Source organism: Camelus ferus, chromosome 18 (assembly GCF_009834535.1).
Source record: "Camelus ferus isolate YT-003-E chromosome 18, BCGSAC_Cfer_1.0, whole genome shotgun sequence".
Classification (NCBI taxonomy): Eukaryota; Metazoa; Chordata; class Mammalia; order Artiodactyla; family Camelidae; genus Camelus; species Camelus ferus.
The window spans coordinates 7,317,982-7,345,374 of NC_045713.1; the positions used below are offsets into that span (position 1 = coordinate 7,317,982).

At 43.9% G+C, this 27,393-nt stretch overlaps 1 protein-coding gene across 1 annotated transcript; it reads right to left on the reverse strand.

Moving 5' to 3' along the window:
• Positions 1-303: 303 nt before the first annotated feature.
• Positions 304-18,339, reverse strand: LOC102515074 (cytochrome P450 3A29-like). Its single transcript, XM_032459762.1, has 9 exons — positions 18,214-18,339; positions 17,875-17,963; positions 16,516-16,664; positions 12,488-12,615; positions 11,244-11,310; positions 8,868-9,028; positions 6,221-6,445; positions 3,939-4,103; positions 304-1,311 (listed from the first exon to the last, which is right to left on the reverse strand). The coding sequence occupies exons 1-9, from the start codon at positions 18,304-18,306 to the stop codon at positions 1,216-1,218; spliced, it is 1,173 nt and encodes a 390-aa protein (XP_032315653.1). The 5' UTR covers positions 18,307-18,339; the 3' UTR covers positions 304-1,215.
• Between the last annotated feature and the right edge of the window lie 9,054 nt (positions 18,340-27,393).

Here is a 27,393-nt window from a genome sequence, read left to right on the forward strand (position 1 = left end):
TCATGGCTGTGCCCTGCATCCTCCACAGAGCCCCTAACCTTCTGTGTGCTTTAGAATTTACAGGCAGGACCATGTAACCCTTGTTTGGGTTCCCCACCCATGTGAGGCTGCCTGTGGACACCCCCCCCTCCCTACTGAGTCTCTGACTTGGAGCTACTGTGCATCCCTTCTTTGCCCCTGCCCTGCAGTGTGTGGCTGCCCACCTTCTGTGCACCCTCTACTGGTTTAAGACAAGATATCCAGGAAGGGAGGGCAAGACTAGGGGAGGAAAAAGGAGGAAGGGGCAGAAAAGGATACCAGCGGAGACTGACCAGTGCTTATAGCCTTTCTGCTTAATCAGCTGACCTGTAAGCCACATTTTATTCCACATTCATTGTGTTGAGACAGTTGGGAGCTGAGGATGGAATACAAAGAGGTATGAGAAAAAACATCTTTCCTGCCTTCCAGAAACATAAGGAGAGATGAGATGTAAACATTAAATCAAAACTAATAACATAATAATAAGTGTCTCAGTTAAGTGTTACAAAAATATGCGCTCCAAAAAGGGCAGATTTAAAGGATGAATATCCTTTCTAAGTGACGGGGAAAGCCACAGTGGATTAACCCTTACGATTTTATATATCACACTGGAGTTTTGAAAAAGGCTCCACCCACGAGTGATTGTGATTGTCAAAAGCATCACTGCTTTAGTCACTGGCTCTCCCCAGTTCAGTTGTACACATTCCCCGAGTGTACACAAAGTCGTCAGATAATACTTTTGCAAAGAGAGGTTTACTGACTTGCTCATTATACTATTTGATTCACAATATTCAAAATAAAATCTGTGATGTAAGTGTTACTACTTTAGTCACCACTGTAATTCTTATTTTCATTTAAGTTTGTTAGTAAAAATTGTTGAGAAATTTTCAATCTTGCTTAGTGCTCAGGAGGGATGGATGGTACTAACTGGGGGTGAATGGAGATGGTCCCATGAGAATCCAAGAAGCTGAGTCTACATATCTGGCCCTCATGAGTCACCTCCTTCACATGACACGGCGTATAACACTCCACGTAGACACCGAGAAAGCTAAATGATTGTGCAGCCATTAATCACCTACTAAGTGCAGCAGGTGAAGCCCATCTTCATTTCTGGGTTTTATCACAAAGTAAACCCAGGTCTCTGGTGCTCTGGGATGCAGCTTCCTTGAAGGAAAAAGCGCAGGTCCTTAGGGAAAGTCAGGCTCTACTTAGCGTCCCATCTCTGGGCTCAACCATTAGAAGAATGGGTTTTTCTGGTTGTATAAGCATTCCAGGGCGTAATTTCAGGGGGATCTGGAACAATTAAACAAGCACATGAAAAACAATTAATGAAACCTCGCCAAAGCAAAAGAAGCAAAATATATAAGATAGACGATGGACAATGATGCTATACAAACACAGAACAGCACCATATACCTTTGATTCATTTTTTTCAACTACAAATTCAGTGTATTTAATAGATACAGGGACAGTCAGGTTGTCTGTTTTTCCTAGAGTGAATTTTAACAGTCGTGTCTTTCAAGGAATTGGTCTAATTTACATACTGTACATATGGAGTAAAATTATTGGCAGCATTCCTTTATTACCTTTTTCTTTAAATTAAAATAAAATGTCCACCTACTGAGACACACTTGTCTTACAGGAGTGCATAAGTTTAAGGTGTACAGCATAATGATTTGACTTACATATACCAGGAAGTTATTACCACAATAAGTTTCCTTAACATCCATCAGCTCATACAGATACGTAAAAAGAAAAACATTTCGTTCCCTTCAGATGAGAACTCTCAGGATCTATTCTCTTAACAACTTCTCTGTCTACCGTACAGAGATGTCAGCTGTACTCATCATGTGGTACGTGATGTCCCCAGTGCTTACTTACCTTATAACTGGGAGTCTGTAGCTTCATCCAATCTCCCCTCCTTATCTTTGGCTCTTTATATTTATTCTACAGATTATGTCAAGACTAGACAGTGAAAGCACTCATCCATCATTCTTTCCACAAAATATCTATCGACTACCTATTCTGTACCAGGCAAAAGACAAAATCAGGTTGGTTTGTGTTCCTTTTTTGATTAAAATTTTAAGTACGAAGGCTGAATTTTTACAATTTACTAGGTTCTTGTGGGGAGAGTAGTAGCTCGGTGGTAGAATGTGTGCTTAGCGTGCAACTACCTTGAGCCACGTAACGGTAATTTTGTGTCCGTTGAAACTTGCCAGTGGGAATTACATGTTAATTGGGCCATCCTCAGTTTCTGTAGAGCCCAGTCACCTCTCCCAGTGGACCTCGTCCAGTTTCATAATGGAAAGACATCTTTGTTATGCCAATTTTCTGCCAATGGTGAACTTTTGATGATCCACAGTGTTTTGCCTGATACTTTTAGCCCCATTCTCACCCAGTCACTCCATCAGTGTTGGGTACACCAACTGAGTGACTTTTTAACCTCAGCTGACTGAAGGGAAAACAGATTGTCATGGAGGAGAGAAGCCCCAGCCTGTGGGTGACTGAGAGGAGCTTGCGGGGAGTGTCTGCCCCCTCCCAGGTGTGCCAGAGGCCCTCCTCCTCCCAGGGCTGAGTCCCCTGTCTGTACATACTTACAGGACTGACACACGGAGGCTCAGAAGTAAAATGGAAACCATCTCTATCCCCCTTTTCCCTCAGAAAGCTTACTTAAGGGGAGGAGCTGCTTATTAAACATGTGACTGTTAGAAATAAGCCTTATTATAGGGTCTTGCCTTCTATGAATCAATGGCTACTTTTCTTTGTGCTGTATAAGAGAGTCTCCAATTTTTCTATAAATATTACACCTTGTTATTTTAGAATTTCAAATGGCATGCACACATTTCTCCTGCAGACACACACACAGAGCACATGCACAAATGTCATTTGTTAAATTTCAAAAATACAAACTGTTCAAAAATTGTATCCAAGAACTCTAACCAACCGCATATCATTCCTTAAGCATTTGGCGGGTGACCGTGAGGCACCACTGAGAGTTTACGCAAGGGCCTAGAGTTAAAGACATTCTTGGGTGAGAAGAAAACATAGGAACCAAACTGGATGGTTCAATGGCAAAGTATTCAGTTAGGAGGTACCACCCACGATGCCAGCCCATGGTAACTGACAGACAACACAGCAGAGGGGAGGATGGACTCTGGACTGGATGGGGAAGGCTCCAAGAGGGACCCAAGGACTGACCTAGAACTTGAAAGGGGAGAACAGATGGTGGGGGGAGCGGGAAGGACACACATGGAGTTATTATTGGAATGTAAAGGGAGCCCAGCCCGATGGCAGCAGGACTCCTGGAAGGTGAGGGGGACCATGGGAGTCCTCACATCTGGCAGAAATGCTTTCAATCAGGGATTCTCACCTTGGCTGCACATGAGACTCAATGGGGGCGTTTTGAATGTCACACCCTGGGAGAATTATATTAGATGTCTGAGATGACCTAGGCATCATGAGTTTTAAAACTCTCCAGTTATTTCATTGTACAAGCAGTGGTTAGAACACCTGTCAGGAGACTCTGTAAGCTCTAATGGAGAAGAACACCATTCAAAATTCATGACGTGGTCATCACTGCACTCAGGATCGTGCACACACTTCCCCTTCCTTCCTGTGGACTTGAAACTGAATTTAAAACATTGCTCAGGTTCAAAAGACTGCAAATAATAGTGTCACACTAATTTCTTTGAAGCTAGATGACCTTTGGAATTGGGTCTTTATAAAGCAAATGACTTAGCCCTCCAGAGTTGAAGGACCCTTAAAGGTCCCAGATGGCTCCAAATACATTCATGTCATTATGCAAATTATTCCTTAAATAGAACATACACATATACATATATATATATATATACATACATATATATCAGTTTAAAAACTCACACTAAAACATTATGAATGAACATAGATAACTGTCTGACCTGTGTTTCTTTGCAAGGTTTAAAGGAGAAGTTCTGCAGGACTCTGATGGCAGCAAGTTTTATGGTCAAGAGAGCAAGCCTCATGCCAATGCAGTTTCGGGGTCCAGTCCCAAAAGGCAGGTATGTGTAAGGATTTATGCCGTCCTGGTTCTTCTTCCGGAACCTGGATCCACAACAGTAGATGAAACAAGTTAATGAAACATAAAAACCACAAGAGCTCCAGGTCTGAGGTTTTAACTTAACTCTTCAGTTAGTAGCACTGGGGATCCTTTTGTGGGCGAGTCATGCATCCTGCTGTGAGAAAGGTCAGCTCCAGATCCTTCCCATCCCCTTTACCCTATAGGAGCGCCCAGTCTTGTTGGAGAGATGAGATGAATGCTTTTTTAGACGCTAAAATTACATTCAGGGTGGTGAGGTGTTCATGCTCTGAAAGGCAAGTAGGAAATGAGACTGAATGGAAATAAAGTGGGTTCCTGCAATGCCTATGTTGGTCGCATGTTCATGGAGGAAGGAAGGACGAGAATCATCTCCCAGTATTTAAATTGTCATTTTCCACTTGGACCCTCTCCCCTCCCCCTCCCCTGTGTCTCTGTCTTCTCTCTCCCCCACACAGAGGATGCTTAGGGCAGATTTACATAAGTACACAATGCTACTCTAATCACAGATTTCCTTTCTGTCGGCTCCACTAGCCTATAAATTCCCGGATAGTTAAAGAAAAAAATGTGGATTTTGTGGAAAGTGATAATGGCTTTGTGGTTATATATATTTCAAAGAGCCCCTATTTTGCAAAACCTCCTGGAATATTTACAAACAACGTAACTTCAAATAACATGGGAATATGGAGGAGGGTAGCAGTGGCCCGTGGATGGGGCAGACATGGGTTGATGCTTGTTGGGCAGGGAATAGGCACAGATAGATACATTAAAACTATTTCATAGTTTTAATAGACTTGTGCCTATAGGATATACTTGTGTATATGTTAAACATATGTATATTGTGCATTCATCAAAAATTATCCATAATAAGCATTTTTTTTTTAACATTGAGATGTCTCACTCTCTGGCCCAGTCCCTGAAAAACAGGTAAGCACTGTCTGTCTGCTTGACGACTACATAAAATAAAGAGAAGGGGAGTGAGTGTCTCTGTCTGGGGTTAGGACTGTGGAGCTGTGGGTCAGGGGGCGGGGGAGCTGCTGAGCTGGGAGGAACCACAGGTTCCCTGGTTCAGAAAACGAAGGACTTGGTCCACTCTGACTTCTCCTTTCAACAAGTGTTACGTGTGGCCATGATGCTAGCACTAGGGACACTGTGGCAATAAGACCAAGTCCCTGCCATCAGGGGGTTTAAAGGCAGGGGTAATAAAAGTCTAGGTCCCAGCTGGGGCCTGAAAAAGTTCATTCCACATTTTACTCATTATACAATAAATGGGACCATCAACTCTTTCCAGAGTTCAAGCTGTGCCCAAACCAGCCCTCTGCTCCTGGTTCCTGAAGAGGATGCTCAAGCCCCTGCAAGGAGGATGTCCCAGACGTCCAGAGGTCAGAGGACTTCTCTTTGGAAGGTCACCAAATACTGAGGCAGAAGGGAGGTGGCCCAGGACTGCAGACACAGACAGCACTGGGGGCCGTGCTCCCCTCGGCCCTCAGTGAGGCTGCTCGAACCACCAGGGGTGACATCACCCCCAGGCTCTCAGCCTGAACTCTCACAGTAATGGTAGAAGACGTGACAGTCAATGTTTAAAAACATGGAAATGTGGGAACATTGGTGGTGAATTCAAAGAGCTGAAGAGAACAGACAGAAAGACTTCAAGGAAATAAAAAGCCTATACTCCTAAAATAATGTAGTGGTTAGGTCAATTATGGCATATATACATAATCATTCACATAGATTATATGTACACACATAAAATGTTGTTTATAGTGGACTGTTACATCAAGTAAGCAGTTCAAAACCAAATTAAATATACTACCATTCTAATTCTATAAAAATCTATATGTGCATAGAAAAATGTCCGTAAGGACATACATCACATTATTAATGGAGCCTATTTTAAGGTACTAGGACGATCAACAGCTATAATTTTCTTTTTTCTGGCCCACAGTTGTAAAATTTGACTCCAACAATGATCACTCTCATAAGAAGAAAAAGCTTCAGACGATAAAAAGATGTACAAATAAATGACTGTATGGTCACACTTTGGTCACCTATAATAAGAGGCATCAGAATACGCCTGGAACCAGTCTGGATCAGATTAGGGTTTCCCTTCCCCAGGGCCTCATTCCTTTCAGGACGGAACTCCTCAAGCTCTGGCCAGTGTTCCGGGTCATCGTGAAGAGCGAAGACTGGCACCGTCACCACTGTCCCTTTGGGAATGAGCACCCCACTGACTTCCACAACTTTCTTACAGACCCTCCCAAGTCTAGAATTAAGTGGGAATAACCTTAGCAATTCACTCAACACCATGTCAAGATACTCCAGCTGCTCCAGGGACTCATATGTGGGAGGTGCCTGGGAAGAAAGAAACAGATTGTGATAAATTGAGATCTGGGTTCAACTCAGTCTACATAGTACTATTTAATGCTTAGGATCACCAAAGAGTAATTTAACTGGTAAAGGACCTTAGCATTTATAGACATTTTAATATTTATCATATCCTTTGATATGCTCATTAGCCCATTGAGATGTGCAGAGTATTTATGACTATGAGAGACTTTGGGACAATCCCTTAAACAGGTCCTGAAATGCCTCACATTAACATGCAGGACCTTTTCCTTCTCATGTGAACAAACATGACTAATAGACTATGACTCCTGCTTCTGTATGAAGTAGGCCGAATTCAGTGTTTCCTTCCAAAAGTGAGGCAACGCATCTGCTCCAAAGAAAGCAAATGTGTAAAAGAGCATATTCACTATTCAACATAAAATTATTACTTGAGAAATCCCGTTTGCTAATTTTTTGACCAAACATACAAAATTTGCAGATCCTATATGATACAAAAATTCTATAAATAATTTGGGGAGAAATGAGTTCCTTTCTAAACTGAACATGAAAAACAGGGTAAGATGGAAGATACAAGGGAACACAATTTAAGTTCTATAAAAGGTTACAAGAGGATGAGGGCCCCATACTCAACCTCACCCTTTGTTGCTAGAACAGTCTTCTGTTGCCATTTCAGGTTGGACTGTAAGGTCTGAAGTTCTAAACAAGCCACTCCAGCCCTAGAGGCCAGGTCTCCTGACATCACATGGAATTTCAGTTTTGGCAGAGACCTGGCATGAGTGAGGGTGACATGTGGCTGCCACATGGTGTTATATTTTAGAGGCAATATCATAAAGGCTAAGAATTGGCTCAGGAGCCAGGACACCCTGGCTCAGAGCTTGGCTTTTTCTCCACTGGGTACACGACTAGTGTAGGCAAGGACTCCATCTCTCTGCAGCTCAGTTTTCTGATGTGTCACATGGAGATAATTCGAGCTGACACGTCACAGGGCTCTGTGGCAGAGACACTCACTGCTCACCCAGTGTCCACGTGGTCCCCATATTTCCCAGCCCACCTGAAGTTAGGGAAACCAGCGTTGCCAATGGGCTGTGAACTGAGTTGGTTATGTCATTTTGGGACCAAATACTTGAAAAGCTAATGAGCAACTGTTAAGTCCCTTATCCCCAGACAACAAGAAGACCTCATGTTCCAGACAATGAAGCTATAAGACGGTGGAAACTTTTATTCAGAATCCTTGAGTGACTCTGTGGATCCGAGCTCCCCACTCCCATCCTCCACTACTCATCCGTGTGGGACTTGTAAATGTGGGAACATACCTTTGCTCTGAAAGCCCCTGAGATTTGAGGGTTCATCTGTTACTGAGGTATAACTTAGCCTCTCCTGGCTTATACAGAATTTTATGAAGATAAAATTCATTTATAAATAGAAAGCATTTAAAACGTACATATATAGTAAGCAGCAAATATTGGCCATTAGTGTTGTCATTGGTACATATCATTATTAAATGGGGGAGAACACAACGCTTTCACTAGTCTCTGTCTCTTAGTGACCTTTCCCTCCTATTGCATCCAAAGAATCACAATATGGGTTTTACTAGAGAAGACAGATCATCTCTAACATAGGTAGGCCCTATGAAATATCCTTACCTTGTATTTGAAGGACCCAGAACTCTGAAAGCTCATAAGACTTGTCAAAACCACAGTCAAGACTCATATTCTTGTCCTCTGTTTCCTATCCCCTGTCCTTTCCTTTTACCAGTCTCCTAGTAGTCTGTAGTTTACCCAGGGTGGAAGACTGAATTAATGGCCCCAGTTCTCCATCCCTTCCTCTGTCCACACCCTTTGCCATCTAACTTTGTGATGCTCTTCCATTCTGACTCTGGGGTTGGCCAGGTGGCTTGCTTTAAACCAATGGAAAGTTGCATAAGTGTGATACAAGCAGAGTTTTGAAAGTCACCCATATGACTGGTCTTTTTGTTCCTGCCATCTACCATTGCCCTGGGAAGAAGACATGTGGAGAGACAGGAGAAGCATGTGTGGCATTGATTCAGTCTCGCTAATTAGCCAAGGCCAGCATAGATCAGTCAACAGCCAGACCAGAGCAAGTCCAGCCATATCAATCGATAACTCTGCAGACACTGGAGCAGTAAATACTTGTTAGATGCCACTGAGGTTTTGTGACTTTCATTTGGCATTATTGTGATAATTGATATGCCAGGACCAGTACTTGTTTCAAACTACTTCTATTTCTGTGAGTAGCACACATTACCTAGTTTCCCCCTTTGTTTTTGACTTTTGAGGTTTTTCCTAAATGTCGTGGGTGAAAGAACTGATGCTTATGCTTTTTGAAAAAATCTCCTAAGAAGCGGCGAAGAGAACATTCATGCTAAGGCTACACCTTCCTCCTCCCTCTCCAGGCACCATCCACTCACCTTACTGGGGAGAACCGCATCAATCTCCTCCTGCAGCTTCTGCTGGACTTCGGGTTCCACGGCCAACTTATACATAAGGAGGGAGATAGAATCAGCAGTGGGCTCATAGCCAGCAAGAAGAAAGGTAATACCTTGGGCCGCCATTTCTTGGTCAGACAGAGCTAAAAGAAGAGAAGAAATGTTTTAGGTAAAGCATGTGTAACTTATAAACACATCACAGCAGTGTTTGTAAATGTATGTATTTTTTTCTCCTGAGAGAAACCAAGCATGTTCAGGCTCTGATCTATTTGATGGGACTGGACTATGACCTTTAGGTACTTAGAGCCCTCAGATCAATGTGGTGCCTGCCCCAACCATGTAATTCACAACAGCACCGACTGATGAGTGAAAGAAATATCTACAGCATTCTGACTTCCCAATGACGATTTCTGTGAAAGCTATTGTGGGCAAATTCAACCATCAGATTCTTTCTCCTCAGTTAGCTAAACCCCAGGATATTCAGAGTTTAGAGCTGTGCTGTCTAATATGGGGCTATTTAAAACAACTTTTAATTGATTAAAATTAAACATAATTTAACATTTAGTTCTTCAGTGGCCGTATGCACATGTCAAGTGCTCAATAGCCACACATGTCTAGTGGTTACTGTATTGAACAGTGCAGATACAGAATATTTTCTTCACCACAGAAATTTTTATTGGACCATGTAGTTAGATAGATAGATAGACAAACAGACAGACAGACAGATAGATAGAAAGAAGTAGATCTAGATGTAGTTGTAGATGTACTTATAGCGGTGTGCCAGAGTTAGCTCATCACTCTCTAAAGAACCAATTGTTAAAAATTCAAGAATTTTGTGAGATGGTTGCCAGACCACTGGTAGATTAAAATTAACCATATGGGAGTATTCATGTCATGGAATAAACTACAAATCAGGGCATTCTTGTTTGAAACAGAGAGAGAGAGAGCCTGTTTCCATCACTGGTTATGAGTAGATATAGAAATGCTTATGTTCATCAGTCCTGTGTGAATATATCTGATGATATATTTGATGGTCTTATCTTTGTCCACTGAGAGGATCTAGAAGCAAGGAAACCATAGTAACAATGACCATTCTCAGATCCAGATTTTGGTTTCTAAGAACCATTTCTCACAAAAGGCAACCAGAGCTCCTCGAAGAAATGGCTGATTCCAGGTCTAGTCAGGGGAAATAGAAAAAATACCTGGAACGTCTTCCATCAGAAAATGAGGAAATTCTCAGAAAATGATAGATGAAAAGGATACAGGATACTCTATATACTACAATGGTGGATATACATCATTAAACATTTGTCAAAACCCATAGAAGGTACAACACAAAGAATGAAGCCTAATGTAAACTATGGACTTTTGGTGGTAATAATATGTCAATGTATGTTCATTGTTTATAACAACTGTACTACTGTGATGTGATCTCTGATAGTGGAAGAGGCTGTGTGGAGGTGGGGGGAAGATGTATATTTGAAATCTCTGTATTTTCCCTTCAAGTTTGCTGTGACTAACTACTCTAAAATATAGTCTATTGGAAAAAAATTTTAAGAGGAAAAAAGGAAGGAAAAAAATGCAGGAACCTGCTGAAAAGGGATCCATTGGATGAACCTGAGAGAATTTGAGAATCAAAATGAAAAATGATATGAGAGTAAATTACATGTGAGAATGTACTGATATAAATGAATAATAAATGATGGAGAGTGGAAAGCTCTCCCTTAGAATATTAACTCATAAATACAGAAGAATGATGGAATTATAAATCATCATTTTGCAAAAATCTTAGTAATGAAGTTTTCAGTCAAAAACCACCCATTGGTAATAAAACTAATAGGTGACAGTCTGAAGAGGAGCAGAATATTTATGGTCTAAAAGACCTCTCCCACAAGCCACTTATTAATTACAAAGGGAAAACAAAACTAAAGTAGATTAAACTAGTGAACAAGACGTTATCCAAGTGTTCCAAGTTGAGGTCACCAACTCTGGGGCAATGTCCCTCCCGATGTGACGAAGTCTTGATACAAATTTCCAGGCAGAGGGTCAGACTCAGTGGGTCTGGAGGGGCCTGAGAATTGACATTGGAAACAAGCTCCCTAGAGGCTGGGCTGCAGGTGGTCCAGGACCAGGACTGACACTGGGCGTGACGTTCTTGTTATGTTTGCCCTTCAAGCTCGGAACAAAGTTGTGTCTGCATAGTTCTGGAAATGGTACCCAGACGCACTTTCTACCTGAGTGTGTGTCTCTATTCAATGTGGCAGAAATTCTCATCTGCCTGGAAAACTTCCTGCATGTTTTTGGAACTACCCACTTCCTCTGTGCCTCCCCAGTGGCCCTCGGAAACACTCTGTTTACCTTTATATCTCTCTATCTCTTTGGAATTCTGGGAGTTAATCATCAGCTGGAGACAATCCACTCGGTGCTGGAAACAGAAAGAGAAATTTCAGTGACAGAAAGTTACTTGTGAAGACAGAAATAAATCAGGAGAGCAGAATTTCACCTCTTTCCTGAGAAAATGCCCCCTTACAGAGCAGGAGTCTGACTCGTATCACCTTGGTCCTCAGTCGACAAAAATGCCCAGCTGCACATCTGGGCGGGTGCGACGTCCCCCTAAGAGAAGCCCAGGCGTCAGGCCCGACGGCTTTTTGGCCTCTCTCTGATCTTGGGCTTCTCTGGCCTTTGAAACGGCTTCTTAACCAAAGGGGTACCTGCTCTCTCTCCTGTTACACCTGCGCGCAGGAGATAGCGTGTGGCTTCAGTCTTCTTTTCTCTCCCATCCAGCTTTAATTCTTTTTTTTTTTAAACATTTTTTATTGATTTATAATCATTTTACAATGTTGTGTCAAATTCCAGCATTCAGCACAATTTTTCAGTCATTCATGGACATATACACACTCTCAGCTTTAATTCTTGATGAATGGTCACATAAATGAATCCCCTACATTTGCAGAGTTCATCGGCAGCTTTTGTTGAAGCTTGTTCAAGTGCCTCACCCTCCCAGAACTCCACACAATTCCCAGTGCCTTCCAGCACCCAGCCCTGCCCCTAATATCCTTGCGCTGGCCTCGAGTCCTCTTGGGCCAAGGCTGGCTTAACCGGCTTGCAGCCTCATTGCCCAGACAAGACTCCGGCCCGCTCCAGACTGGGAGACGGCTGCACATAGACTACACTCCTCCAGGTGCCTCTTGTGTGCAGCGGAAAGTCTGTAAGACAGGAGGCTTGGATTTGAAGTGATTCTTTGCCAATCTAATATTTGGTGAACTATGAGTAAAATAACTTTTAGACAGTGATTTTTATCCTTTGACAACTTATTGAAGGTAAATGGCATGAAGTCTTAACCCAACAGTATTTCTGCAGTGACGTGCTAACTGGCATGCCTGTTATTAAATTTAAGCCCTGCTCTCTGACTCCTGTTCTTATCTTCTTCCCCAGACTCCACTATATTTATTTACTCCAAATTGTTAGGACCCTCCTGCTCTAAAATCCATAGTTCTCTACTTACCTTGAACAATGCAGGGAAGTACATGAATCGTACGTATACAGCTCAATAATAAATTACCCACGCGTGAACACCCTCATATCACACCACCAGATTTTACCGTTCGTTCATCTTTGAGGCGACTTTCTTTAATCCTTTCTAAAGATCTGATGAAAAAATTCACGGCACTTTTCGGAAACAAAGAGAAATTTAACACCTCAAGGACTGGGCAAAGGAATGGAAAGAGCACTGTAGGAGAAAAGATAAAAGGAAAGCACAGTGAAAATGCACAATTTCCCTGCAGCAATTATAATCTGTGCTACGAGTCAGAGAGTGAAGACACCAGGATTCTCAAAAGGGAGTCATTCCCTCTGGGACCCGTGCTTACACTCCAAGCCAAGGCCTGAGCAAGGGCAGTCCACCCCTAGGAGCCATGACTAGCAGTGAGATCAGGGGCCCTTTCTCCATCTTTTGAGTGATCAGAGGGATAGAATTACACCTTGGGCTTCATTGCCTTTTAACTATTGAACTACAGTCTCTTCGGATGGAATAGACCATAGTCCGTTACTTCAGTTAATCATGTTCTTCAAAAAATAACTGGATAGATTTAATACAGTGTATGTCTTTCAAGCACAATGGCATGAAATTATAAATAGAAAAAAAATTGAAAACTCACAAATACGTGGAAGTGAAATGATACACTCCTAAATGACTAATGGGTTGTAGAGGAAATTGAAAGGACAACGTGGAACCACTTTGAAGTGAACAAAACTGAAGCCACAACATATCAGAACTGATGGGATGCAGCAAAAGAAGTGCTCAGAGAGAAATTTATGGCTTTACCTATCTATATTTTAAAAGAACAAAAATTTCATATCAATAACCTAACTTTCCACCGTAACATATGGAAAAAGAGGAGCAAAGAAAAACTAAAGGAAGCAGGAGAAAAGAAAATAATAAAGATTGAAGTAGAAACTAATAAACTAGAGAATAAAAACGCAATAGAGAAAGTCAATGATACAAAGAGTTGATTCTTTGAAAAGACCTTTTTAGCTAGATTGACCAAGAGAAAAAGACAGAAGAGTGAAACTGCTAGTGATGAAAATAAAGAAGGGAGATTACTACTTACAGTAAACAAATGAGAAGGACTAGAAAGGAATACCAAAACAAACTGTAGGCCAATAAATGAGTTAGCTTAGATAAAATGGACAGATTCCTAGAAAGACACAAACTACAGAGACAGATGCCAGAAAATAGACAATCTGAATGAACCTATAAGACATACAAAGTTTGAGCTAGTAATCAAGAATCAAGTAATCAACCCACAATTTGACAAAGAAAAGCTCAGGTCCAGAAAGTTGCAATGCGGAATACTACCAAATATTCAAAGAAGTGTTAACAACAATTTTACGTAAGGTCTTCTAAAAAGTAGAAGAGGATGGAACACTTCCAAACTCATTGTACATGGCCAGTATCAATCCGATACAAAAACCAGACAAAGATAGCACAGAAAAAGAAAACCATAGGCCAACATATCTTATGAACGTGGATGCGTACATTCTCAACAAATGAATCCAGCAAAATATAAAAAGAGGTCTACACCAAGACCAGGGAGGGTTTATCCAAGGAATGCAAGGCTGTGTAATACGTAGCAGCAGCAGAATAAAGAACAGAAGCATATGATCATCTAAAGATGCAGCAGGAGCATCTGACAATATCCAATACACTCTTGTGCTAATAACTCTCAACAAAAAGGAGCAGAAGGGAATTTCCCCAACATGACGGAGGCCACGTAGGAAAAATTCGTATGTAACATGACACTGAATCATCAAAGACTGGATGATTTCCTCTAAGCTTGAAAAAGAAAAAGGAAATAAGTTGTAGGATTCACGTTTCCTGACTTCAGAACTTACACCACAAAGGTGTAATAATCAAGGCAATGTGCTACTGCCATTAGGATGGACATATACATCAATGCAATAGAATTTAGAGTCCAGATATAAATCCGCATGTGTATACTATAAACTGAATGTTAAAAAGTCTTCCAAGACCATTTAAAGGGGACAACATAGTCTTCAATAAGAGGTGCTGGGACAACACACAGCTGATGCAAAGCAATGAAGTTGGACTCTTACCTCACACCATATATATACGAGCCAATAATGCGTAATATTAGAAGAAAACCGAGGGGAAAATCGTCATCACCTGAGATTTGGCAGTGAATTCTTAGATATGACACCAGAAGCACAGAAAATGAAAGGAAAAAATATAAGACTTATAGGTTATCACAGTTTAAAATTTTGCACTTCAAAGCACACAATCAAGGAAGTAGAAAGACATACACAGAAGGGGAAAATATTTCAAATCATGCATCTCGATAGGAGACTTTATCTAGAATATAGAAGGAACTCTTACAACTCAACAACAGAAGGACAAACAATCCAATTATAAATGGGCAATGGATGTGACTAGACATCTATCTAAGAAGATACTAAAATGGCCGACAAACATATAAAAAGTTGCTCAACATCACTAGCCATTAGGGAAACGGAAATCAAAACCACAAGGAGATTCTGCTTCACACCCAGTGGAGTGGCCATAATAAAAAAGAAGGAGAAGTGCGGACCAAGCATTTGCAAGAATGCAGAGAACGCAGACCCCTCACACATCACCGGTGACAATGTACTACACTGCAGCTATAGTGGGAAATGGCTTGTCAGTTCCTCACAAATTAAACAAAGAGTTACTATACAGCTCGGCAGGTTCACTTCTGAGTACTAACCCAAAGAATCAAAAACAGGGATTTCAACAATAACTTGTACACGAAGGTGCACAGCAGCACGATTCACAACAGTCAAGAGGTGGAATCAACCCAAATGTCCACCCACTGATGAATGGATGAACAAAGTGCAGGAAGGTCATTTAACGGAATATTAATTGACCATACGAAGAAATGATCCATGCTACAATGCGGGGACACCTTGAGAACATCACGACAACGGATCGAATCCAGCCACAAAAGACCACGTATATCATTCCACCTGTCATCTACATGCAGTGTCCAGAACAGGCAAATCTGTGCTTAGAAAGTAGGATAGTGGTCGCTCAGGGGCAAGGGGCATGCGAGGTGACAGGTAAAAGATACAGGGTTTCTGAGTGGACAAAAATGTTCTACAATTGACTGTGGTAATGGTTGCACATATCTCTGAATGTAATAAAAGCCATTTTTTCAGTTTTTTGAGTCATAACTGACACTCTGTACTGTGTTAGTTTAAGGTGTACAGCATAATGACAACGCATATATTGTGAAATGATTAAGATCGTAAGTTTAGTTAATCTGGTGGTGGCTCACAGCGAAAGAGAATGAGACAATGAATATATGTATGTTCATGTATAACTGAAAACCTGCGCTCTACACTGGAATTTGATAAAACATTGTAAAATGACTATAACTCTATAAAAAATGTTAAATAAGCTAAAAAAAAAGTTTAGTTACCATTCATTATCTCACATAGTCATAAAAAATGTTCTTTTTCCCTTGTGTTGAGAACTTTTAGGCTCTATGCTCTTAGCAACATAAGAACACAACACAGAGCAGGGTTAGTCATATTGTACGTTATACCATCAACAATTATTTATGTTACAACTGAAAGTTTGTACCTTTTGGCCACTGTTATTCAATTCTCCCACCACCCAACCCCCACTTCTGATAACCAAAAATTTGAAATAGTTTTTGTATGAGGTTGGATTTCTTCTTTTTGATTCAACATTCAAGTGTTTATCTCCCTCCATCTCACCTATTTCACGTATCATAATGCCTTCAAAGGGTATCCACATCATGCAAAATCTGGATTTCCTTCCTTTTCATGGCTGAATAGGATTCCATGGTGCAAAGGCATATATACACACATACACACTGACATACCACATTTTCCTGATCCATTCATATGTCGGCGACACAGATTGTAAATATTATTGAAGTTTACATTTTAAAGGGGAGAATTACACACTATGTGAATTCTATCTCAATATAGCTCTTTAGAAAAGAAAGAAACATAAATAAAGGAAGGGTGGAGGAAGGAATGAAAGAAGGAATAAAGGGAGAAGGGGAGGGAGGGAGTAAAGAAAAACACAGAACAGTCTACATACTTGATATGATAAGGAGTGGATCTAGGAAGTCAAATCTTAAGAGCTTCTTGCCATTTTTTACAAAGGGATCCTGTGGGTTGTTGAGGGAATCAACGTTCACTCCAAATGATGTGCTGGTAATCACATCCATGCTGTAGGGTCCAAAAATGCTGAGTGCAGAAACAAAGACATGGACGGTTCAAACTAGCACGACTTTCCCATCCTTTTCCAACATATGCAACAAGAAATGCATGAAAAATAAGCTGCCCAGGCAAGGAGGTAAAGAACCACACTTTGAGAACCACCAGCTGGATCCTCTGAACAGTCTATGCTACTGTACCACTGGGTCATGAGGTGTGTATGAGTTGCCAAAGACACAGCTGGCCCTGTGCTAGGGACGACTGGGACTCAGTCAAGTTAGACCCTCGGCTCAAGGAACTCGGTCATAGAGGGATGGACGCCCACAATCACACAAATTGCAGTAGCGTGTTTTGACTATGGGCAAAAGCAGGTGTATATGCACTGTGTCTGAGCAGGACAAAGGATGGAATCGCTAATGTCCTCAGGCAGCCTAGAAAGGGGACTCGCCTCAACCCAGACCTGTGCTCAGAGTGATCCCTCTTAAGCACGTCCCAGAACAGCAGCACCCTGCTCTGACTTGCCAGAAACATGAGCCCGCCTTGGCGTGCACCCCGCTAAGGCTGCAGAGACCCGCTCTTCCTCAGCGCCGCTGATCTGCGGTTGCCCCGAGGGCAGAGTCATTTCTGTAAAATGTAAGGAGTAAACATGTTTCTAGTTAAAAAATTAATAAATCACTCCAAAATTGACTTGAGAGCTGTAACAGCTAAGTGACCGCATGTCCCCAGGTTTTCAGGGCAGGCCCAGTTGACCTGCTGTTCCTGCCTCACGGAGAAAACCCCAGTCTAGACGCTCAATCCCACGGTCACCCTGCCCATAACCTGCGCGGGGCCTCCTCTCCTTTGGGACTGAAGGAAGTAGCAGTCGTGGCGAGAGGTAATAGTTAGCAACTTCAGGTGTTCTCAGCAACATTGTGAAGAGATGTAAGTTGTTCCAAGTTCCGGATTGTGATGATTGCACCCCAGCCACGGCCCACCAGTGTGTACCAAGGCCCTTCCCCTGCCATCATCCCCCAGCGTCCGCACTCAAAATCGACATCACCGTGTTTCTTCTTTCTCTCCTGGCTGCCCTGCTCTTTTCGGGGATCCACCTCTTTCTAGGATGCCCCTTGGAGTTAAACCACTGCACACCTGCTTCTGTCTGGTCATTACGGTAACTCAGCAGTGGGAATGTCGGCGCCGCGGCAGGCAGCTGGAAGGTCTGCCCAGAGCCCGGAACACGGGCAGCTTCGCCCCTACTTACTCCTTCATGGTGACGGGCTTGCCTTTCTCTGCTTCCCTCCTCAGGTTTCTCAACAACACATCTCCGTACTGGCCAATGATGGGGAACATCTAGGCACAAAATACAACAGCACCTGAGGTTAAACACAGAGACTCAAGTCCTAGAAAGATGAGGCTTTCCCATGATGGAGCTGTAAGTGACATTTTATAACGAAACTTACAATGTTGCTTCCAGGAGGTCAAGCTGAAAGACAGTTTTAGGAAGCTGCAATTCAGCAGATCCCTCCTTGGAAAGGGACTGTGATCTCATTTTCTACCTTATTCTCTAAGTTTCTAATAGCAGGTCCTCTTCTTTCCTTACCTCCTTGAGCTTCCCACTGGTGAAGCTTGGCGACAGCAATATTCGTGTTCTCTTCCACTGTTCATCCTCTGCCAGAGTAATGGCGTTTTTCATAACTCCCACTGGACCAAAAAATCTAGAGTTGAAAAAAACGCATTTTACCCTGTATAAGTTTTGGAACTCTCCACATTTGTGGAAATTGTGTTAAATGTGCAGCAGTTATTCAGTAAATATTCTGTGACTCTGTGCTTCGAAGCTGACCCTAAGGCAGATGGTCAGTAAATATTTATCCCAAATGCACAGCCTCCTTTGAGGAGACACCCAGCCACCTGATGTCCTTTCCAAACTTTCTAGTCCAGTCTCCTTTTACATGCAAAAGACCCACGGGCAGGGAAACTGGTCTTCCAGGGGAATAAACGGGTGTAGGTCTGAGCTCATCCTCCTGGGCTGTGCAAGGTACAAGGAAGGGGATTGGTGACAGGAGCCAGAGAGCCTTGGCAAAGTGCATGCTGACCAAGCAGGTTCTGCCTTTACATACATCTAAAGCCTGAGCCGCCGGGACAGGGGAGGTCTTGCTATGGTGATTGTTTAAAATAATAGTGCTTAGCACTTGAAAGATTAGGGAACTATTCGCTAGTCTGAATAAATAATGATGTTACATGAAAAACAATTTCCGCTGCATTTGTTTGCCCACGGTTAAGAAGGAAAAAATTTTTTTATTTCTGAGCTTGGGACTGGCGTATCAAACCAAACTGCTTGAAAATTTCCATGGTCTTCCAAAATTACATTTTATTTTAAAATGGATATCCCCAACACCCATTTCTGATAAAAACTCACAAACTAGTAACAGAGGGAAACTGCTTTAATTTGATAAAGGACACTTAGCAAAAAAAAAAATCCAAAAAACAAAAAACAACTACAGCAAACATGACACTTAATGATGAAATCCTGGGTTAACCTCATCGAGATGGCAGAGAAGGAGATTCCAGGCTCTGTTGCCCAACAAAGAAAAACAGTAAGACAGCTAGCAACATAGAAAAATAGATCTAGGAACCCTTAGGAGTCACTTAAGAAGTTTCAGCAACTCAGTAGAGCAAAAACTTGAGGAAAAACTGACAAAAAAGACACGGGGGAGAGTTCCACTCTGCCCGCATCAGCTCACCCCCAAGGCTAGTGCCACTCAGCTCAGTTGTGACACCAACCTGGATCCCAGCAAGAGAGCAAGCAGCACCCAGAGAGTTGGGGAACTCAGGTTTATTAAGCCAGCAGGCCCAGAGAAGTTAACACTCCAAGCTCTGGACCCTGTCTGTAGGTTTACACAGGCCTTTATAGGCTGCCAGTTTAAACTTTACAACATCTTATGCAAATAAAGTATAATAAAAGTTGACCAACTAGGAACAAGCTTTGTAGAAATAGGCCAATCATGAGTGAGAGAAATGGACCAATCAGGAGTGAGAGAAATAACCAATGAGGAGTGAGCTCCATGCAAATGAAGTACTACAAATGGACCAATCAGAAGTAAGGGAAGTGGACTAATCAGAATTGAAAGTAATAACCAATCAGGAGTGAAGGAAATAACCCATCAGAAGTGAGTTCCATGCAAATGAAGTACTACAGATGGACCAGTGAGAAGTTAGGGAAGTGGACCAATCAGAAGTGAGTGTAATAATGAAGTCGGAATGAAGGAAATAATCAATCAGAAGGGAGCTGAGGGAACCAATAGAATTTTAGCAGTAAGTAAGCCATTTCAGAGGCAAAAAGTGACATAGATCCTCTGGTCTGGGGAACCGGATGATGCTGTCAGGAGAGTTTGACCCAGCTTGGGAGTCCTGCCGGTCTTTTCATGGGGCTTCCCACCTCAAGGGAAGCATTAGGCTCAGCATCTGTACAGGTGAACCGGGTGTCAGGGACTGAGGGATGCAGGATGCACTACCAATTTGCTATTCCCATCCTTCTATATTGTTAGCCCAAGTGACTCCTCTTCTGGGAAGCCTGTCGGGATTTCCACTGGCTGAAAGAATTGCTTACGATATGGGGAGGTAGTATTGGTCAGGAATGATTTGTGTTAGATTCAAATTTCACAGATCACAATCTGACGTGTGCAAACAATGAAAGCAAGATTATGTTAAGTCTGCCCCCATGCCCTCCTTGTTCTCAGTAGGGCAACATTTGACTATGCCATTTTGGAATAACAGCGGGTCTCAAAGTGTGGGTAGCTGGGGGAGGGGAGGAGCCAAAATTTCAGGGGCTCCTGGTTCCAAGGGTGGGGAGATAGTGACAGGACATTGTGTCTTGGCCTGAGAGGAGGTAGGCACCTCAACCCAGTGTCGCTGTATGTTGGATGGGATCTATGCCTGCTGTGTTCAGTCCATGTGCCGAGAACTAATTATAAAGAAAGCCAAATCCTTGCGCTCATGAAGCCCACACTTAAAGGGGAGAGAGACATAAACAAATAACTTCACAAATCAATTTCAGTTACATGTCAGGACATGTGTTATGAAGTAGAAGAACGCCCTTGCTTAAGCTTCCTTAGCATTGATATAATTCCCTTTTCTTCCTTTTCCTTCTGTTCCCCTTGAAAAATATGAAGGCAACAGAATCAACAGAACTTGATCACTGGAAGTGTGTGAGCCTGGGCATCGCTGGGTCTGTTTCCTCATCTGTCCATGACGGAAATTGATCGGAATTGATGCAGAAAAACCTTATTCCAACCGCAAGACCCCCTCACTGCCTGCCCCTCTCAGCCTCTGTGTCCCTCGAGGATTTCCTAAACTCTTTCTGCATAATTCTCTGTCCCTCCGATGTCATTCAGGTCCCCTAGTCCCCCAGCCCTGTCAAGAACTGAGAGTTCCTGAGGGCAAGATGGAGAGCCAAGATGCAATAGGATGGACCCATTTAGGACCTGAGCTCTGGATTCTAGAGTGGTTTCTCATCTGGGACTGCACAGAGAGGGGCGCACAGAACACAGACACACACACACACAGAGACACACACAGACACACAGACACACAGACACACACAGACACACACACACACACACACACACACACACACACACACACACACATAGAGCAAGACCTATCCTCGGGAAAGGAGAGCTAATATGTTTTGTTCTGAGTACTTGGCTTGCATTAAGATACTCAGTCCGCCCAACAATCCTATGAGATAGGTCTTGTTACGACGCCTCCTATACAAATAAGCTAGCTGGGACCCAGAAAGTTAAGCGACTGTTCAAGGGTACATTACTAATTACTATCAGAGCTGGGATTCAAATTTAGATCTTCTAAGTTGAGAGCCCAAGGTCTTACCTTAATCCAGGCTCAGCCCTGCCCAAGCATTTAGTGGGAAAGCCCAGGCCTTTTGAGGTGGCAGTGACCAGGGCTTTGCCCCCACCCAGAGACAAGGTGAGGCGTGTCCCCATGCCCCTCAGGGAGGGCTGGGGTGGGGTCGGGGGTGTCCCTTCTGGCCCCCGCACAGCCCATCGCGCAGAAAGCCCCCTGTGCCCTGAGGCGGAAGCGCTTCCTTAGACTTTACAGCAAAGGGAGGAGGAGGCGGGCGCCCTCAGGGACGCTCACTCCCTGCTCCACTGCAGAGTGTGTCCCTCCTGATGACCTAGCCACGGACCTCTCCACCACATGGTAGGCTTTATAAAGTGCTTTTAATGGATTCTTAGAAAATCTCTGTGAGATAAAACATGTTGGAATCATTTTATTCCCACTTGACAGGTGTCGAAACAGAAGCTCAGGGTAAGGAAGACTCCTGCCCAAGCAAATAATCCGTGAATCCAGATCACAGAGCCGGATCTTGTGATTCTGAATTGTTTCTGTGGCGTGTTTATGTTTAGATTCAAGGGGCCTCCTGAAACAACTCTGCAGGCTGCGTCAGCCTCACGTGGGACAGATATGTCTTTGCACATAGCTGGGTATGACCCAAAATGAGATGCACATCCTTCTAAATTAGGTACTTGCTGAACTTTCGGTGCTGCCGTTAGAGGATAATGCAGGTGATTTGGACGTGTCACAGTCAGAGTCCTTTGGGTTTCCAGGAAAGCGGACAGTAAAAGGTGATGAAAACAGAAAGGGCAAGAGGAATCAGAGAACAGAGGCAAATATTAGAAGACCACGTGGAAGGGAATTAATAAAACAGGAAGTGTAAGATGAAGGAAGAAGAGCGAGTGTGTTGGGTGTGCTGGAGAGGAGAGGCAGCGCGCCGGCCTGTCCTCATCGCTGCAGTGGCTTCCTAACAAGTGGCCTCATCCAGGCAATTCCCCTCTTAAGCCACACGACAGATGCGGGTAAAATGTGGATCCTTTAACGTTCCCCTGTTGCTCAAATGCCTACAACCACTCCCATCATCCCCAAGAGAAAATCTAAACGCTTCAGGTTAGCAACTCAAGACCCGTCTTCACCTGGCCACCTTCAGACGTGTTCTGACCCATTTCCTCATCCATTTGGCCCGAAGGAGGGAAGGGGAGAGGGCATTTCAGGCTGTGAGAATTGTGCAGCTGACTGCCATGATCACTGCTGAGTGTATTTCTCATCTCTTGGCTGCAAAACACAGTGTCTAAATGAAGCCAACTTTCTTACTGCTAATACAGGAGGGAGTGGATCAGAGAGCAAGCTAGGGACACTCTGCTTCTAGGGTCAGTGTCATTTAGCGCATTCACAATGTCGTGCCACCAACACCTCCGTGTAGTTCCAAAATATTTCCATTAAGCACTTCCTCTCCACTCTGTCCTGTCCCCAGGCCCGGACGACCACCCACGCACGTTTCCTCTTTATGCAGTTGCTGACTCTGGATGTCCCACAGAAACGGGGTCCTGTAATATGTAGCCTCTTGTGTCTGGATTCTTTCACTGACACGTGTCTGAGGTTCATCCCTTTTGCGTCACGTGTCAGTACTTCACTCCTTTGGTGGCTGAATACTATTCTATTTGTTGATGAAAAAATTAATCTAATGGTCAATGTAAGAAGAAGTAGAGAATTGCTTTTCAAGCCCATTGGAGGATTAGAACCCAGGAGACAAGCTTTCAGAAAGCTCTAAGGACTGTTCCACCCATTAGAGGTCAAAGCTCAAGTTAAGTAAGTTTTTGAGTCAAGGACTCGTACTTCAGATAAGCTACCGACAGTTTCGACAGCCCAGATCTGGACATTGTGACCTCTTACAAAACTCGAAGGAGTGTTGTCCCCTGAGGAGTTACCTTGGGAAAAGTGTTGCTGACATCAAGCAGGCACTCCTGTCTTCTCAGGAGGTCTGGCTGACGCAGACGCACAATGTACACCAAAGGGGGGCGGGCGGCCCTGATGGCAGAGAGAGAATTTAATGTATGAAAAACATTTTTCTTGCTTTGTCTTAAAAGTAAGTTTGTTTCATCACATGCTGTGGGTGGATCTACAGTGTGTTTACCGGGTCCTCTGCTGATTTTCCTTGTTTCCACCCTTTTGCTCTCGTGAATGGTGCTGCTATGAGCCCACAGGTTCGTGTATTTGTTTGAAAACCTGTTTTCATTTCTCCCGAGTACCTACCCAGGGGCGCAGCTGCCGGCTCAGACGGGGACGCTGCGCTTCCCGGTCCGGTCCGGCCAGACGTTTCCCTCAGTGTCTGCGCCGCGTGCACCGCCGCCGGCAATGAACGAGCCTTCCAATCTCTACACGTTCTCACCCTCTTTTGCTTTTTACCTTGTATTCTTTTTTATAGGCATCCTAGTGGTTGTGCTGCAGTAAAATTTCTAAAACATCTGACTTTTTGTAACCACAAAGTCAAAAAAGTCAAAATGGTTAAGAATCTAAGAATTTGCCAGAGACAGAGGGGGACAAGCAAAGCGCCTGGCTGGGAACCTGGCCCAGGTGGCCCCTGAGCTGTCTTTGGACTCCAGGGACGTCTGTGCTCCGTGCTGTGCAGACAGCTGGCTAGGGAGCTGGCTGGCCCACGGAGTGTGACTGACACACCGGCCCCGGGTGAGGGATTGAAACCCTGTCAGCCTCAGCTGTCTGATCTATAGACTGAGCGTTAGTAGCTGTGTCCTCCCCTCCTAAAGGAGCCCAGAGCAGACCAGACCAGACCCAGGTCGATGACCGGAGGGGCTTGAAGCCTGGATCTGCACGTCGGCCTCCTGGTGGCTTTGCGTGAGGACCCTCAGCAGGCCCTCAGGAAATGTTCACTCATAGGAGCTCATAAACAGTTCACCTGGTGCTAAAAAGGATAAGCATTAGACAGTAGTGACAAGTTAGAGGGAAAAAAGTGACAGTGAATATATGTATGTTCATGTATAACTGAAAAGTTGTGCTCTACACTGGAATTTGACACAACATTGTGAAATGATTATAACTCAATAAAACATGGTAAAAAAAGAACAAGCTATGGGCTGTACGTTTTGTTAGCAAGAGGAGGAGACATGAGTTCACGCTGAAGTGAAACATAATGAAAAGGCCAGGAGTCCGCTGAGCTCGGACTCTGTATTTTTCTCCTACTGGTTGTGCTGAAATGGATCTTTTTACTGCCTCGTGCGTGCGGAGGCCCTGACTCATAAGTGTTTAGAACTTACTTTCCGGGATCCTCATGGGGGCGGTGGTGTCTGGCCAGCTGTGTGAGCTCGGGGCCCCCACCCCCAACATTTCCCACCCCTGCAGGACCTCATATCCCCCCCAGGTCGAAATGCTTCCTCTCCCCTCCTCCTGCCCTGGGGCAAAAATCGTTTCTAAAAAGTTCCCAAGTTGAGGCCACTGTAAGCAGAGAAAAGACAATCACAAAGGAACAAAACACAGGAGTAAGGAGAGCTCTTCCCACCCTTCAGACACAGGGTCTTTACAACATTCCGTCAGGGCTACTGGAAACCTAGGCCTAGGCTCCACATTCAGCCCCAGTTACTGGGAGCACTGGCTGCTACCAATGAGAGGCTGCCCCATTCTCCGGAGAAGCTCCCTGGGCCAAACTAAAGCCACTGCCCCTGGGAGCTTGCGCCTCCTGGGGGATGGGACGGCCAGTCTGTGCGTGACTGATGGGGTACAAAGCTGGCGCCTGCCTCAAACCGGGACCCCCTCTGTAGGACAATGCTCCACAGAGAGCACAGCGCCACTCACCTTTTCTTCCTGCCTTCCCCAGCTCCCCGCACTTCCTTCTCCAGAGAGCACCCTCTCCGTAAACCATTTGTGCCCGAACCCCTGTCTCGGGCTCTGCTTTCAAGGAACCCAACCTAAGTGAGCAGCAAAGCCTGAGCTAGTTTGTGCACAGTGACATTCAGCTGAGGGACACACAGTTGCTGAAATTCAGCTCAAACTCTGTGGGCCAAGTTATGCAAAGGGGTAGCTTGCCCTCAATTGCCAAAAGCCACTGATTAGTGTAGACTCAGCCCTGGAAGGTGCTGGGATTTGAAACCCAGGACTCCAGCTTCAGAGCCCCTCACCTCTCAGTCACAGTGTGGTGCCGCCGCCTTATATGAAAATAATACAAGGAAGACGAAGGTGAGAGACAGGAGAGCTGGGTAAGCCGAAAGGTAACTTTTAGACCTGCTCCCACCCAACAGTTACGAACTTAATGAAGACTCTGTTGAAAGACTTATCTTCTGGATGCTTCTCACAGTAAATTGCCAGTCTGAGATTTCATACCCCCTGTCTCACCCACAGACAGTAACATCACCTGCCTGACCACAGTACAGACTCAAAGTCAGGAATTTAACAGGCACATTACCATGATTTACCCTCAGAGCCCCCAGTTCCCCACCTGTCCCCACCATGTCCTTATCGCAGAAGGACCCAGCCCATGAATTACCTTTAGATGTCACCTCTCCATAGTCTCCTTGAGTCTGGGACCTTTTAAATCCACCTTTGGTTTTCATGACGTTGACTCTTTCAAACACTTAAGCCAGTCGCAGACACGGAGTAGAATAATCCTCAGTTTGGGTTCGTCTGACCCTTCAGGGTTTCCTTCAGGTTTGCCTCCTGGGCGGGAACATCGCACAGGTGAAGCGAGTTCGTCTCACTGCGTCCCATTAGGTAACGAGCAGTCAGTTTCTCCCATCCCTGAATGCTCTCTCTGATCCCTTGATTAAAGGGCTGTCTGCCAGGTTTCTCCACCCTAAAGCTACTCTTTCCCCTCTGTAATTAGTGGATTTTCTGGGGGGTGTTAATTAGGTTTATTTATTTATGTATTTTATTTTTTAATGGAGGTAACTGGGAATTGAACCCCGAATTTCTTGCATGCTAAGCATGGCACTCTACCACTGAGCTATACCCTGCCCCCTAGTAATTAGTGGATATTTTGAGCAGCACTAATCTGAAGCTATGTAAGTATCCTCATCAAATTGAAATTTATCAATTTTTAGATACATATTTATATATATATCTGTATGTACTCATGCTTTCCTATTTTCTTGAATGACTTACAATCTCGTATTATTCTTATGTATTATTATTTATTGTGTTTAAATTGTCCTTGATTTGGTCAATGGAAGCCCCTCAGGCTGGCTTCTGTCCTTTTGACGCACCCCCTCAATGTTTAACGTTTTCTTCTTTTCTAGCATGAGATGTTCCAGAGTCAGCGTGTGCTTTCCCAGCCCTGGAGACAGCATTTCTCTAAGAAGCCCTGGTTCCTTTCAGTGGAAAATGATATTTATAAGCCAAGATTTGTGCACGAAGTGTACTTACTGCTATTAGAGTGTCACTGTTTCTAAAGCATAAGAGTGGAAAGAAACAGGCAATATGTGTATGTGTATTTATATCTACACACACACACACACACACACACACACTCACACAGAAGCACCCATCTGTATCCATCTATCATCTGTCTGTCTATATCATCTACCTATGTTTTATGGAAAGAAATGGATTGATACTGATACATTCAGTCCCAGTCTCTGACTCCATGGGGTTTATTCTGGTTTCCTCCCTTTCTGAACCAGTGACTCCTTTCTCTGACAGTGGAAAACTTGGCTTCTATGATCCTTAATCTGGTTACCCACTTGATCAATCCCACTTTATGCAGCCAGTTCCCTTTCTACCCACAGATGCCCTCCTCACCGTACTTGGGATCGCCACATCCTATTTGGCTCTGGGTGGTACTGCAGGCCGCCTGAGTGGGCTTTTGGGGTTCCCACACCCATGCCAGCCTGCTGTCTGTGTGGACATCGTCCCCAGCCTATTCAGCCTCTGACTTGGAGCCACTGTTCCTTGCTTAACTGCCCCCGCCCTGCAGTGTGAGGCT

What these genes read in the sequence shown, in the direction of transcription:
- LOC102515074 (XM_032459762.1), bottom strand. Translation starts at nt 18,306, where the DNA reads ATGAAAAACGCCATTACTCTGGCAGAGGATGAACAGTGGAAGAGAACA. An exon ending in CCAGTGGGAAGCTCAAGGAG is followed by an intron (nt 17,964 to 18,213) that starts GTAAGGAAAGAA and finishes TTTTGTGCCTAG; the next exon opens with ATGTTCCCCATCATTGGCCA. An exon ending in AGAGATAGAGAGATATAAAG is followed by an intron (nt 9,029 to 11,243) that starts GTAAACAGAGTG and finishes CTCTTCTTTTAG; the next exon opens with CTCTGTCTGACCAAGAAATG.